The sequence below is a fragment of the Ctenopharyngodon idella genome, chromosome 7 (assembly GCF_019924925.1).
Source record: "Ctenopharyngodon idella isolate HZGC_01 chromosome 7, HZGC01, whole genome shotgun sequence".
In the NCBI taxonomy this organism is placed as follows: Eukaryota; Metazoa; Chordata; class Actinopteri; order Cypriniformes; family Xenocyprididae; genus Ctenopharyngodon; species Ctenopharyngodon idella.
The window spans coordinates 27,167,359-27,184,186 of NC_067226.1; the positions used below are offsets into that span (position 1 = coordinate 27,167,359).

Genomic DNA, 16,828 nt, shown 5'->3' on the forward strand with positions numbered 1-16,828 from the left:
GCACATTGCCATAAACAATCTAGTTTGTAACAATAGTGATTTAATTCACAAACCTTAAAGGGATATTTCACCCAAAAATGAAAATTCTGTCATCATTTACTCACCCTCACTTTTTTCCTATGAATATGCTGAACACAGACAAAGATGTTTTGAAGAATGTCATAAACCAAACACTTGATGGACCCCACTGACTTCCATAGTGTTTTTTTTTTCCCATACTATGGAAGTCAATGGGGTCCATCAACTGTTTGGTTAACCATATTCTTCAAAATATCTTTGTGTTCAACAGAAGAAAGAAATTTATACAGGTTTGGAATAACTGGAGGGTGAGTAAATGATGACAGAATTTTCATTTTTGGGTGAACTATCCCTTTAAGTACACTAAATGTGCATTGCAACAGCAACTCTTTTTGAATGATTTATTAAAAGAATCAGCGCAGAAGTCATTTGCTTGTGAATCACAATACTTTTTTTCACTAAAAAAAGAATCCACTCATAAGAGTCGTTTGCTTGTGAATCAGATGCTGTATGAAAAAACATGTTTTCTTTGAATGTTTATCTTATATCACATTCAATTCAAACTGCAAATTCACATTCAGAGCTCAGGTAAACTAAGCAATATCCCATTGTTGAATCTATCGAAAACAGGACTATTTATATATTCTCTTTGTTTTTTCATAATCAATCTACTCTGTATTGAACAGCCTAGTATTTTTAGGCTGGCACCGGCTCAGGCCTGAATATGTGCACATTAAAGAGCAGGGCAACGGAGCCAAAGATCAATTACACTCCTATTAAAGAGGGCTGGAGAAATAAAGGCACAGGAGCTGCCGGCTTGTGCTCGGTTATTTCTGTTAGATCAGGTTAAACAGAAAAAAAGGCTACAACCAATTTCAGGTGGAAGGTGGATGTGGGGAGGAGGGGTAATGAGAGAGCAGGTGAACAACCGATTTCAATCACAAACAAGAGAGGAAGAGAACAAGAAAGAGAGAGAACAAATAAAGATGAATGAAGGGAAGACAATAAACACAAATATATAACTAGATTTACATTCCCAGATGGAAACAGCAGTGCTTACAAGGATAGTCAAGAATAGTGAAAGCTTTAGGTAAGTTTAGGATTTAATATTTGGTTCTGCGTAAATACTGCATCAGAAATTTGTAAATTGTGTATAAATACATAACACAGTGTTAACTTTTCAGTGCAAAGGTGGCTATGTGGTTAAATAGATGCAAGAAAGAAATAAATTCAATATGCAAATAAACGCAAGAAAAAAGACCAATCACAATGCAATATGCAAATAAACTCAAGAAAAAAGACCAATCACAATGCAATATGCAAATAATGCAAGACATAAGATCAAATCACAATTTATTATTTTAAATTTTGAATGCTGACATTGTATTAAAGTTTTCAATCTTCAATTTCTATATAATGTTTTTTAAAAAACAAAATTATGTACACAAAAATTAAAGATATTTTTATGATAAGCAATTCGATCTAAACTAATAGTAGATTTTCTGTGGATTAGAGAAAGAGGAGTTTTAATCTATTGCTGCCTTTTAAAAAAATTAATGTAAAAAAAAAAAAAAAAATCAACAGAAATCATGTCAGCTTTAGATGTATTTGAATTGATGTGCTCAGCGTTTCCTTTTCTTTCCTTTCAATTCAGTCACCCGAATTCACACAAGCTCCACTACTTGACATGACAAGATTAGCACCAGAGCATATGCTTTCTGCTGCTATGAATTTGCTCCACATGAACAAGAGAAAAAAAACAAATAGGCGCATAGAAGAACGAGGAGGGAAGCAAAACAGACAAATGTGCTGGGAATGCTGCGGGCCAGAATGCTGCACAGAGGAAAAACGTCTCTTCCGAAGTTCCCCTCTGAGTCCTGAGGTCACATTGGCGAGCCTTAACGAGGGTAATTGCTGTCGATACGCAGGGGCCATGTACAAAACTGGGTCACGGCCGCGATCATCTGAACACACTCCGTCTAATGTGTAATGTCTCAAAATTCCCTGCTAAACACGAGGGCTGCATGAATGAAGTCAATGTGAAATCAAAACTGAGCCTATTTCTTAAAACATGTTTTGGGTCTGATTCATCTATATACACATTATTCCACAGAAAAAAAATCTTGAATGCTGGGTTAAAAATAATCCAAGTTGGGTTAAATATGGACAAACCCAGCAGTTGGGTTAAATATTTGACCCAACCTGCTGGGTAGTTTTATTTAACTTTTGATTATTAGTGTTGCTTCTAGTAATTATGTGTCTGATTTTTAATTTCCAACCTATTTTGGGTTCATTTTAAGCCAGCGATATAGTAATTTTTAATCAATAGTGGAGTTAAATAAAACTACCCAGCAGGTTGGGCAAACATTTAACCCAACTGCTGGGTCAAAACAACCCAATCGCTGGGTTTGTCCATATTTAACCCAACTTGGTTTGTTTTTAACGCAGCATATATATTTTTTTCCACTTTTCAGCTGACGCCAGCAAGGGCGCTTAAGTTTCCACCAACTAGCTAGTCTTCTAAAATTGCAAACTTACGTACTTACTCTGGTATGGAATTGCCACAAAAAACTCCCAATGGATAATGCCAAATCCCATCTTACATTAAATATCCTTTTACTAAGAAATAGAACATGTTACAGAAGTAAAATAGGTTGCGAAATTGCGAATGCCATTTCACATTGTTAAAAAAAAAAATCTAAAAATATTCTTCAGGTCTCATAACATTTAAATTAACTAGACAAGACTAGACTGGACTAAATCATTGAAGAAGTCTGGAATACGTCACCAGAGAAAATTCATTTTCACCGAAAGGTCCAATTATTACATTTTAATTAAACATTGAAATGTCCAAAAAAGTGGGGAAAAGAAACGTGGATAAATTGTTCACAACAAGATCTACAGCAGACATTTAAAAAACAAAGAGGGTGAATTTTCATTTCATGCTGACATTAAGGGCCAGATCAGGTTGAAGAAACTCTTTAAAGTAAAGTAAGTCATGGTGCATGCTGACCAGAAACTGAAAACATGAAGAAAAAGGCCTTTTCTAATCATCCCCCGTTTCTTCAAGTGAATGTGCAGTTGTGTGTGTTTATGTTCAGCAACGCAAGCCTCTGGTAAACACGATCATTATCTCCCCAATCTAAACAAGCCTTTGCTCTCCCAGAACACACTGCTCTATAAGCAAGGAGGTGATTAAGGAGAAAGCAGTGGACGAGAGGACTGCTACTAGAGAGGAATCACAGGCATTGGGACATTAAACTACGGGTGATGCAAACACTAGTGACTTTAAATAATGATGCCACCTTTTTAATCTTCATCATGTTACGGCTCAAAAACACTTGCTGAATTTAAATGGTTCAGTTTATAATTTAACTGAATGGATCTTGCAAAATTATTGTCCCATCGCACAGACAATGAGAATTGGAGTAATGTAAAAGCTTTGTAATAACACCATATTTTCAATAGTCTAGAAGACTTTAGCCAAAACCGAGATGATGCCACACCAGTACCTAGGGGTGTGCGATATTTTTCGTCTACGATAATAACATAATTGCCGTTTTAACAATGTGCAATCTGACATTATCGAGTATGTCCTTCACTTTACAAAAAAACACCTAGAGAGAGTCTATTAAAATGCCTTTAGAACGCCCCCAATTTTCAAGATAAAAATACCTCTGTACGTCTTTTATATTTATATAATTTAATACAGTTAATCAATATCACATGAAATGTGCTGTTTTTTCTTCAACTATCAGCATGATCACAAATGTGATATTGATTTTATACAACAGTTCAATAAACAAGAAGTTAATATTAAGTGACTTAAGTGACACAATATTGCTCTATTTCGCCAAAGAAAATACCGTATTGTTCCGAATATAAGACGACTGTGATTATAAGATGACCCCCCCCCCCCTCATTTTTCAAGATGTACCTTTTTGTATCTTGTATTTTATAAAGAAAATGCTTTTATTTGAAAATAATTTTTATATTACATATTTTGCATATTTTAATATTTGTATTAAAAGTATGGTAAATACTGGTAAAACGACATACCAACGATCACATTTAAAAATGAACACTTTTTGGCATACCATAAAAATAAACTGTAGCCCATCTGAATTATATAACAATTAGCCTACTGAAATTTCATTAACAGTAGAAGTGAAATCTTATTGTAGTTTTGATCTGGGAACCACCTTACGTTTAAAATCATGTACGGGGAAAGTTTGGTCCCGTCAGCGAGGCACGCAAACATGACAGTCACGTGGCTCTTTGAGGGTAAGCTTTTGAGGGGTCTTTTTGCGCTCACGATCTTCTAACATTGGACTCTTGACACGTCGTATTTCTTTGCACGCTTGTTTTACGCATATTTGGTGCCACCTATTGTTGCGGGTGTATTATTGACATGTAAAAGTCTAGACTCCAGACCCTGAATTTAAGACGAACACATTTTTTTTTTAGATGTTTCAGGACTGTTTAGCATCTGAACAACACACGGCGGTGTTTCGTTACTGAATGAACAAATTGTTTGAATGAACGATTCAATGACTCACTCATTACGACAGTCAAACGCTTTGTTCCTGAATGAGTCGGTTGAAACACAATGACTCATTCACTAACATGTTTAAAACATTAAAACATTATTTATGCATTTGTAACTGCAGGTTAAATGCATTAATGTACCCTCTGAGCTGCATTAAACAGTCTGTGTCAATGCCACTAAATCCCACAGCTTCTGTGTTTCCTTTGCATTGCAAAGATGAATTTTGTTGATGATACTGATTTCATTTGACTGGTAACAGCCCTACTGTGTCTTATTATTCTAATTGAATTTATTGATTAAATGTAAGAATTTGACACAAAAGATGATGCATACATTTAATTTGGTTTAAAAAATGGCTTTATAAAGGTGAAAATGCCCAAAAAAGGTAAAAATCTATTTAAACTTATTGGAAAAGATAATGTTTGTCACTGCTGCGAACTGACCACCACACAGAATATGAAGAATAAGAAAAACTTTAGGAGTCAGCTGTCCATGGTAGTCCTAAACCTGCCAAGGTGCCAGCACAATAACACACTCAGCAAAATATTGTCTAATTATAGTTATTGATAAAATCCCAAAAAATATCAAGATATCATTTTTGGTCTATATTGCACACCTCTACCACTACCATGAAGATGAATAATGCTCAAACAGCATGTCTGCTCCAAATACTTTTTCCTCCAAACCACAAACCACTACACGTGGAGTGAACAATCTGGTTTTAAATTGCACATAACGCAGTGCATGAAAATGTATTTGACAAAGCATTCGGTGTACGTTTCATATGAAATATGTAATACTGTGCCACAGCTGAGGTCGATATAAAAACCAAGAGCCTGAAAAATCGTAATAGTAACTATCTATTTCTGTCTGACCCGTGTAGACCATTATGCTATTAAAGATATCTTGTGTCTGATGCAGTCCAAACCTATTACAAAGTTTGCTTATTCAGGACCAAACACCATGTTAGACATATAAGGCTAGTGCGATACTGCGAGCCTGACAGATTAGGAAAAACAAATGAATTGATACATTTTTTTTTTTTTTTTTCAAAGTGAGAACAAAACAGAATAGCTAAAACTAAATTGAATCACAATCATAAAGGAAATGTATATTTAAAAAAAACAGCATTTTTCTGTGCCATCGTCCTTTGTTACTCACATATGCACGTGTGGCGGTTGAAAGCGGCTCTGGTTAATGTTGTAGTGGGTGAAGGCCTGCGTGGGGTTGGAGCTGTACTCGTCCACCGAGATGGTCACTTTGCCTTGTGACGGCATTCCGTGGGCCATTCTTTCTCCACGTGACACATGAGACACTTCACCAGGACCCTGGAGCGACCCACACAGTCAGCATCCTTCAGAACCACCACTTAAACACGGAAAAGAACCCTTGATAGTGCTGAGGAGGAGGACAAGATACTATCTGTAAAGAAAGAGCCACAGAAAAAGATTATAATGTGAAATCAATTGCATAAAATGACTGTATGAGTAATACAGAAAAAAAAAATAGATAGTAAAACAAGGATTGAAAAGGAAATGAGCAAATAACTACATTTGGATTGTGGAAAATTTTAATTATGTACAAGATTTGCTTTGTGGAAAGTCTGTTATTTAAGTGTTTTATATTCTTTATATGTTGGATTACTTCTCAAAGATATGTTATAATACCTACACTGTGCAATTGTTACATTAAACAGCTATTTCTTAATTTAGAAGTTACCACATGAAACAGACATTTAGGTTACCTAATAAAACATTCATACAGTGGATATCATTGTTTACATTTTTTTTTTCAGGGAAACATCTATTTTCTAATTATAATTTATGACATTTTTCATAATATTTCCACTATAAACTTATAAAGAAACAACAGGAAAACTTTATGCTGCATTGATGCCCCTCTTATTATGACAAACAAACACACACACAAAAATTCATGATCACTCATAAAGTTAAACTCATCCAAACTCAACATGCACACAAACTCCAGTTATAACCTTGACCAAAACTTAAACATAATGTCTAATGACAGGTTAATATATAACAGTATGTATGATCCAAAACAAATAAATCAAATTGTGCAAAAGTGTTGAACCAAAACATAATAGAAAACGCTGAAAGACAGAAAGGTGAGCAGAGTCAACATCTCCAGCTCTCTCGCCATCTGGAGGGCCAGTTAACTACGACCAACCCCTGAACTACTTCATCTAACCCTCTCAAAACTACTTTCATTCACTTACTCAAAATGATGTGTAAACATGTTTACTTTAAAAACTGTGCAGTACATTGCTGTTAGTTTGTATTTTATTCTTTGAAAAAAAAGAAAGAAAACAAAACAATTAGAGATTAATAATTTTACTGTATAAATGGATGCAATAATAATCACTGAATTTGCTCAGTAACACCCGCCACAAAGATAGTTTTTTCAGTTTCTTATTAAAATTCTGGTTTACTGTACTAGATAAGCTTTGACACCTTACTAGACATCATTTAATGAGGCAACCCATTATCACACATCCTTAAGAAATGAGTTATCTACTACTTTACCAGCCAGGCGAATGCAGAAATCACATTCACATTATTCTACTAAATATAACATTTAAATATGTAAAGGACTGAAGGCATTTAACTGTTAATATGTGATGCAAATGAACTGAATTGTATGTTGTTCTGTAGGTTTGGGCATGCAAGAATTAGTCAGTAGTATTCTGTCAATCATTTGGATGCTTTTTTTTTTTTTTTTTTTAATGTATGAATTATTTATTTGTCTTGTCTAATTTATGAGTCTTGTTTTCCTGTCCTCTGTTCAATATTTCTGTAGCTTTACTGCATATTATTATTATTATTATTATTATGCATTACCTATTATTTTGCAAAAAGTCTTCACTTTTTCATTCAACTGTAACAGATTGTAGTTAATTATGCTTACTGTACTTATATCTACAGTACTGTACTAATGACATACAAATGATAAAATACGTTCATTTTAATTTAATAGTAGCCTATTATCACGTACTGTTATGTGACATTATACGATATGCTGTAAACTAACGTACAGTTTTAAAAAACAAAATTAGTATGAAATACAGTATTTTCCTGTCACGTACGTGTCATTAAGTTATTTTTGATTTTACGTCAAACTCTTTACAATAATTTACAAATAACTCTACAGGTAATACACTATTTTGTTTAATGTAAAATATAGGTTTTGAAAATGCCCAATTTTGAATAAAACTATATTCATCCTCATTACTCCACGTATTCTGAAAAAAAATCGCTTTCCTCACCTCAGCTAGCTAGCAACCACTAGCTTAGCTGCGTAAAAAACCTGCCGTTGCGTTAAATATAACGTCTACATAACGCGCGTGATATTTATTTGCGCTCAACTCTACTGCTTCCGGCTGAACAATGCGAGGGAACGATCAAAATAAAGGCTGGAAATCATGCCTCAAGTGCAGGCTACACTCTTCAGAGAGAGAGAGCAAAAGAGATCAAGTTGAACCTACATCACCCCCGACTACAATATCACGGACATTTCGAGTTAAAACACGCAAACTCGTGTGTAAATGTGTCTAACACACTCGCCGCGGAGGGTGATCGTTCCCCGGGTGAGTGGCCGCGCTGACACCGCCGCTCAATGACAAGACACCTCTAACCCTTTTGTGTCTTATTTTTTTCTCGCTCCCTGTCTAAGCGTACATGTCCAAGCTGCATAACACACAAGAAGAGGTTGAAAGCGTCTCTTTCTCTCTCGCCCACCTCTAAAGATGTTGCTCCATGCACGCCGGGGAATGCAGATGTCGGTAGCCGAAGAGGTGGCACTCGGAGCCGGGCAGGGGCAGGACCCTCGACCCTGGGAGACCCTCCGGCGAGCTGGCGGCGACACGCGGGAAAAGCAGCGCAGGCAGGCGACGAGCCTCGCTCTGACTGGCGGAGAGGGGGAGTGAGTCTAGACCGCAGTGTAGGAAGAAAGGACTGCCACTGGGGTCAGAGAGCAGCGACGAGAGCATAGCCTCCGTACTAGTATGGCGGAGCGAGTATGTGTGTGAGTGTGTGTGTGGTTACTCCTCCCCTCCCTCAGAAGAGTCTGCCATGATACGCGTTCACACGTGGAGAGGAGAGAACCTCTTCTGCTGCTTATTTTCGGGTCTTTCTGCAGTGTCCTTTGTTTTGAGGGTTAAAATTTATCGCACTGTTTTAATCAAACCTGAGAGGACATAAAGTACCTTGAGGAAGTGCTAAATTAGTTTACATTTTAAAGAAGAAACTATCCTTTACACTGTGTGTAAGATCTGTAGGTCAGGGTCTTTGTTACTGTCAAAATCAAGTGATGTTTGCAAACTTTTCAATCTATGACTGACTAAAAAGGTTCTTGCTTTCATTTATTTTGTAGGGTGAAGTCATGTAAAACAGGCTACTTTTTTTTATTACAGCCGCATTTTCCACACTGCTCTTTGCTTTATGTCGGGTTCCTTCTGTCATTTTATGTTGAAAATATGTAACAAAAAGCACAAGAGTTACTTCAATATCTCAACTCTGCTGTGTTCATGGTAAAATGCGATCAGAGAATTAAACCCTCTTTTTATTGAATACAGTTATTCCTGATTTAAAGTCGGGATTAAATGAAATCGCGACATATATTTGAGTGAAACAGCTTCTCAAACAAGAATAAATGTAGTCGCGGGACTTGAATTGATTGGATGGTTGTGGTTTGCTATTGGTGGATCTCATGTGAGTGACAGGTTGCCCCGCCCTCGCGCCAGTAAACATGTCATCAGAGAAGATATGTCACTGCAAGTTATTTTGATTAAAGATTATGAGAGCACATGAGGATAAATAATTTATAATAATTACTGCAATATTCCATAATAAGTAAGAATTGTCAATTTTGATTTCATGGTGACTTTAATTTATGACATGCATTATGACCATTTAAATGTGTTAAATGTATGTGAGTGATAGGTTCAGTTCAGACTGACCGAGTGTCAGAATAAGAACAATAAATCATTAAAAAGCAACTTCTGCTAAACTGAACTAGTGTGTGTAGGTGTGTGAGAGACAAATTAGAGCTCTAAAGAACAACTGCATAGAATTTCTCATAACAGTCTAGACAGTTGTAAAGAAGCATTGATGATTTCTTTTAGATTTTAATGTGCAACGGTGCTTTTTAACTGATAGCGAGTGAGTGTGTTGTATGAATTTATGGATAATGCATTCATACAATATACTGTAAATATGACGTCCTAGCTTGAAATTAGATTCTTTTAGATTCAGTTTTACTGAAAGAAACCACCAAAATATCTTAAAAATCAGGTCATAAATAAACTTAGTGGCCCATTTTATCTGACATTTGATTTAGCAACTTTATATGGGATTGTTTTGAAAATCTCAGCATTTTTTTTCTTCTAATTGAGACATTCTTTTTTTGAAAATTGTCATTCATGATGGTTTTTAGATGTTCAATACTGTTTTGTACATATAAAAAAAACCTTATAATTGAAAATAAGTTGCAATTAGCATGTATATCAGGGTATTGAAATTGGATTATTTTGATTATTTTATTAGTTTTAATAAATTGGATTATTTTAATTATTTTATTAGTTTTAATAAAAGATAAACTTGGTGGCCCAATTTATTTGACATTAGGTTTAGAAACTTTATATGTACAGTCAAACTAAAAATTATTCAGACATTTTTTATATTTTTGATTTATTTTTACTAGTGGGTGCAGGTTCATTTATGTAAGTGAGGATAGCAAAATAAAGGAAACTGTGACATACCCAAAAATTTTTCATACAGTGGACTACCAGTAAAATTGATAAAAATTTTGGACCAAAAATGATTCAGACACTTTGACCTGACCATGTTTTGCTTAAGTGTTATCTGACATAATTAAGATTAATTTTTTCTGACACAGTTTCACTCTGAGATCTTGTCATATTTTATTACCATTTTTTTTTAGTGAATAAACTGTATTAATGAATGAAATGTTCAAGGTGTCTGAATAAATTTTGGGTTGACTGTATATATGTTTTGTAATTATAAACCTTATAACTGGAACATCTTTCCCACCTTGGCAAATTCAATCAAATCAGTGCACACGTCAAATACTACTGTGGCAAAATCATTTGCAGTGATTGAATATTAAATTCTTAAAAGAAAATAAGACTCCAATCTTACCTGGCAGCCTATTCAGATCTGAATGCCATATCCAAAATAAGGTTCATAAATATGGTTCCTTATTGTCTCTAAGCTGAAAAAAATCATGACAAGGTTAATTAAAAAATATTAATTACTCAGAATGAAAGCTTTTAATTTTTTATGATGCATGCATTTAGTTTTGTGTATTCTTTCAACGTCGAAATCACACTGAAATCCATACACTGCATACATGTGTCGCGCAAAAAGGTGGATCTTTGAAATGTGGATTTTTTTCACTGACGTTTCAATTTTCACAAACCCACACACACTAATACAGACAAACCACACACAACTAAGCAACATTTCTATTTGACTTTTCTCTAATCTCTGGAAAATGTGTTTTCTTCGACTAGCCAGCGGGCAATAATGTGAAGGCAGGGTAGGAATTTTATTCGCGGAGAGCGCCGTTAAACACTGCACCATCATTTGTTCCCCTGCCCGCGCTAGCGAGAGAGAGTGATGATAGATACAGCTTCAAATGTCACTGAAGAAATGGCCTCTGACATGAATGTTTTATTCAGTCTCCTTCCCCTGATCACATCTATACAATAGAAAATGTAAATGTTATGCAGAATGCTTTAAAAATTCACTATATATTTTATGACCTTCTATAAAAGAGGGGCAAAATGACTCCATGAAAATGAAAATGGAATAAAAGCCATATTAACCGGGTGGTGGGATAGACTGTGTGACGAGAGGTGGGTGATTTTCACTTAACCCAAATCTAGCAGCAGGGGCACAAGGGGCTCTCGGATAGATAGCAGCACAAACACAGTCACACACACACATAGATTTATGGTGATCACACATATTATCGCTCTTCGAAATAGGAAATCAGAGACAAAGAGAAATAAACTAGAGACAAAGAGAAATATAAAACAACTGGATTTCATATGCTATTGCACTGAATGACTGGCTGAATTAATTTCAGTCAAAAGGATTTATTTTTTAAATCTATAATAAGAAAGTCAGTAATACCTGGAAAAAACTACCCGAGAACATTCCTATTCACCTCAAAGCCCATCTTTGCTCATGAAATCACATACTTCCCTACTATTTAGTAGGCGAAAAACAGTATGTGACAAAAGACTCATAAAAGAGGCAAAAAGCATGACCTACTACTTCCGGCAAAATTCTGAAATGTGCATTCGGTGGACACTTTACTATCCCATGAGGCCACGGGAAAGGATTTGTGAATGGCAGTGAAGCGGCACAACTGATGCTGGTAGGTCACATGATAATGACAGCATGGCAAATATATACATCCAGATTACATTTATACTACACACACTTATACTATACAGAACATACTTTTTTAGCAGTCACGAATTATTCAAAATAAGTACCTATTCGAGAGTATACGATTTTGGACACAGCCTCAGTTATTTATTTTTTTTAGCCAATCACCTGAGCCATAAAAGGTCACATGACATCTTTCTGGAGTAATATCATGATTGCACTGATTGACTGATGTGAAAAAATAAAGGTTCCAAAGTGGGTTTTCACCATAGAACAACCATTTTTGGTTCCCCAAAGAACCTTTCAGTGATCAGTTCTTAAAAGAATCATTAGTGTGAAGAACATTTTAATAATCTAAAGAACCTTTTTTTTCCTCTATAAAGAACCTTTTGTGCGATGGAAAGATTCCATGGATGCTAAAGGTTCTTCATGGAACCATCTATGCTAATAAAGAACCTTCATTTTTAATAGTGTATCCTGTGTTGTGATGTAAAAGGCAGCCGACTGGGAAAAAATATATTTCACACTATTAAGAGCCTCCAAAAACATCTACTATAATATAATGAAATATTTGCAATGTATATATGGCCTGCAAAAAAAAAATACACAGATGATTTTGACTGACCATCAGTAGAGAAACAATATGGTGTCATTACATTATGTACCAGCAGGGGCTGACTGCCCAGTTCACTGAACCTTTGTTTGTACATGCTTGATCATATTCATATTTACACCTTGATATTTTTCATTTACATTTATTCGTTTAGCAGATGCTTTTATCCAAAGCTAGTTAAGGCTGGAAAACACTACACAACTTTTAAAAACAGAACAGATTTTTAAAAAAATTGGCATTATTGCTGACTTTGTAAATGGATACAACTAGTCATCATGCCCTAATGACTGAGGATCACACACTACCAGACTTTTAAGTCCTTCCGAATACAACAAATTCATGTAGAAACATGTGCCTTGTTGCTGGAGACGCATGACAAATGAAAACAATGTGTTCTAAAATCGGCTCAGAAATATCAAACATGTTTGATATCCTCCATTTGGAGTGAATTATAGTCTGAAGCTAAAAAAAACAAAAAAAAAAACAGAGTCTGTGCCCATCATACATGCAAGTTTTTTGTGCAATCTGTCAACTCTGACTGCCAAAAATCTGCAGACTGACTTTCACAACTAGTGTCGACTCGTCCAGACTGCAAATACGTGCAAAAGTCTGGACAAAAGTCGTGAAGTTTATTTCAGCCTTTACAAATGGGGAACATCTACAATGCCAAGTTTAATGTATAAACTAGATTAGTACATAAAGACAGAGCAGAGATGAAATGTAGAACACAAGGAAGAACTTTTTTTTTAAATAAATATTGTAACATTTATTATAATGTTGACTTCCCTGTAAATAATGAAACACACTATTTACTAGTTGACTTGACAGTAAAGCAGCACAATTTTAAATACATTGTTTAACACTACTGTTCAAAAGTTTTGGGTCAATATGCTTAAAAAAATGAATTAATACTTTTATTCAGAAAGAACACATAAAATTGATCTAAAGTGGCAAGACTTCTAAATGCTGTTCTTTTGAACTATCAATTTGTTAAAAAATCCTGGAAAAAATGTGTTTATCATGGTTTCTACAAAAATATGAAGCAGCGCAACTGTTTTCAACATTGATTTAAATGTTTCTTGAGCAGTAAATCAGCATATTAGAATGATTTCTGAAGGATCATGTGACACTGAAAATGATGCTGAAAAGTCAGCTTTACCATCACAGGAATAAATGAAATTTTAAAATATATTCAATATTACACAATATTACTATTATTTTTGATCAAATAAATGCAGCCTTGGTGGTGAGTATAAGAGACTTCTTTCAAAAACATTGAAAGAATCTTTTGAATGGTAATGCATATTTGTAAAATATCAGGTTCCATTCAGAAAGTTCAACCCAGGAGTTTTGTTCATTGTGGCTTTGACAGTCCTGCGCCTGTGGGTCCAAAGGTGGACGCTACAAGTATTACCTTTCGGAAATCATGGAGAACTGGAGCACTGATCAGGGTGAGAACTGAGACACAATGCTGCTTCTACAAAGCATGGATTGGCCTCTTGTCATGTTTTGACAGGATTTACAAAGGTCTGTTGTTCTGTAACAGTACATCTCATAAAGACAGATCCACTCATGACTGAAGTTGATCTTTTGCTATAAGGTGCAACTGCCATTTGACCAGAACACCTTATTCTCTTCACATGGATGGACGGACGGACAGATAGAGTTGGAGCCCTGGCCCACTGCTCACCTCTTACTTTTAAATTCTTTTAATTGTCTCTGTTGGAGAATTTAGAATCCAGAGTAAAGCTGATTCTCTTCAGAGAGACTGAACTCTCAATCCCATCTTTCCCCTGCGCTAATGCTAAACCACAGAGATGGATCAATCACTCCATCTTCCCTCTCTCTCCCAAAAAACAAAACAAGGAAGAACAGAAAACTGGTTTATTGTGGAGATGGGATATTGACAGCAACTAAAGTGTGAAACAAAAGACAGCCTGACATGTTTGTTAGAAGGTGTAGCAAGTCCAAGTTTGGGCTGCGAAAGAGAATAAGGAACAAACGCTAATGAGGTGAATTTCACAAAATCTGTCTGGGACATATTTTGACCCAATTAACCCATTTTTCTTTAAAAAAAAAAAAAAAAAAAAAAAAAGATAAAAGAAAAAAAATTATAACATTAGGCTACCTCAGTTCCTAAAATAATTTTTTCATTTTCTCTACTTTAATATTAAAATATATATAGCTTAAATAAAATTATTTAAATGCTTAAATATTTTTACATAATGGAAACATTATGCTGAGTTTAATTTAAAAAATCATTGTATTATTTTTAAAATAATTTTTTATGGCAAGAATCTGCTTAATTGCCATGAAAATAGCATATTAATACAATATATAATAATAAAATAAGATAAGATATATAATAAAATATAAGAAACAACTTAATTGTCATTAAAAATATATTAATATATAATTATATTAAAGGGGACCTATAATGCCCCTTTTACAAGATGTAATATAAGTCTCTGGTGTCCACAGAATGTGTCTGTGAAGTTTTAGCTCAAAATACCCCACAGATCATTTATTATAGCTTGTCAAATTTGCCCCTATTTGGGTGTGAGCAAAAACACGCCATTTTTGTGTGTGTGTCCCTTTAAATGCAAATGAGCTGTTGCTCCTGGCAGCTTTCCAGAAGAGGGTGAAGCTTTAACAGCTCACGCTTCAGTTGCTCAACAACAACAAAGCTGGAGAATCTCATGCAGCTAAAATGAGGATTGTCAGTAACGGTGTTCAGCCTTACATTGTTCAAACCGGAGTCGGACACTGATGGAGAGACTCAGGAAGAAGTTACAACTTTCAGAATGCATCTGGACGTTTCTGAATGGTTAGTGGATAAATGTATGTAGTTGCTGTGGAGTTGGTTCAACTCATCGACTAGCATGTGCCGTCATGCCGGTGTAAAATGACAGCATGGCAACAACACTCTTCTACAACAACTCTTCCTCCTTCTCTAAAGCAGCCCAACATGGCCTAAAATAATAATTTCTTCATGCAAAATATAATTCCTTTTTATTTTTGGCTTGAAATATAACTGTCCTTGACAAATCTGGACGAAAGAGTATGTGTAATCATGCTGGCATCTGATTGTAAACATTGATTTTAGTCAGTGGTGAACCAACTGCACTTTTACTACATGATGGTCATATATATACACATGTGATCTAATGCATTTAGACTTTATGGCCTCAGATATACCACGTGAAATGGTCTCTCATGTGAATAATGCATGTGAATCATGAATATATGTATATATTGTTTATCTTTAGATAGAAGTGTGATATATCTGGACCATGAAGTCTGTGCTTTAGCGCTGACACGAGAACACTTTCATTGCTTTCCACCCTGCTGTGGTTGTTGATGGTGTTTTGCTCTGAGAATTGTTTGTGTGTGTGTGTGCGGCAGGCGATGTTTGTCTCTGTAGCGTCTTTATTTCACTCTCTGTCAAACATTCATTCTCATCCCTCTCAATCAGTCAACAGGCCTGCAATGAAACACAAGGCTGACGTCTTATTTGTCCCCAATAATCAAATAAATCAGACTGCAAGCCCATGCACTCTATGATTACACATTATATTTTGAAAGGAACAAATATGAAAACCAATTTGATTTAGAACGTATTGATTACATTTTTATGGTCTCCCCATATTCAACGAGAAAAGAGAAATCATGGGTGCTGTTAATACTATTGCGAGGCTTGATGTTCTCTGGCTCTCGGTTCTAATGAAATTTCAGACTCATTTGGAATGAAAGCAAACAAACCGCACTGTTTAATTTCTTGAAAGCTCAGAGCTCTCAATTGTTTGGATGCACGTTAGAACTATTTGGCCACATAAACACTGCGGTGACCAAGGTTTGGCAGTGACGACCGGAGTGAATCCCCTAAATTATAAATGTTTTGTCAGGTAACCTAAAACAATGTGCTTTGTGTGGAAACATCTACTAAATTAACTGATTTTATTTAAGGCACCAAAAAATGTGACATTTTTATAAATCCCTTTTTTTAATTAATTATTAATTATGTTATTAATTTAAATATAAATGTGACTTTGTGTATATTTAAAATTAGACTGAATTGCCTATACCTGCTAATAAAAGCCATTTTAACTGTCACCACACCACTTTTCACAGTGTACCAAACCATAATGTATCAATCAAAACAACTAGCTCCACATTTGCAATCTATGATTTGAAACAAAATCAGAAATT

At 35.1% G+C, this 16,828-nt stretch overlaps 1 protein-coding gene and 1 long non-coding RNA gene across 2 annotated transcripts in view; one reads left to right on the forward strand and one right to left on the reverse strand.

The window, feature by feature from the left end:
- mpped2a (metallophosphoesterase domain containing 2a) overlaps positions 1-8,558 on the reverse strand; it is a 66,768-nt gene extending 58,210 nt beyond the window's left edge. The window contains exons 1-2 of the mRNA XM_051900668.1: positions 8,326-8,558; positions 5,729-5,989 (exon numbers count right to left, since the gene is read on the reverse strand). Coding sequence (XP_051756628.1) covers positions 5,729-5,856 — 128 coding nt within the window. The 5' untranslated portion in view covers positions 5,857-5,989; positions 8,326-8,558. The remainder of the gene's footprint in view (positions 1-5,728; positions 5,990-8,325) is intronic.
- On the forward strand, positions 7,828-9,258 carry LOC127516241 (uncharacterized). The gene is made up of 2 exons (XR_007930954.1): positions 7,828-8,174; positions 8,334-9,258. It is a non-coding gene; the product is annotated as an uncharacterized LOC127516241 (long non-coding RNA).
- The last annotated feature ends 7,570 nt before the right edge of the window (positions 9,259-16,828 follow it).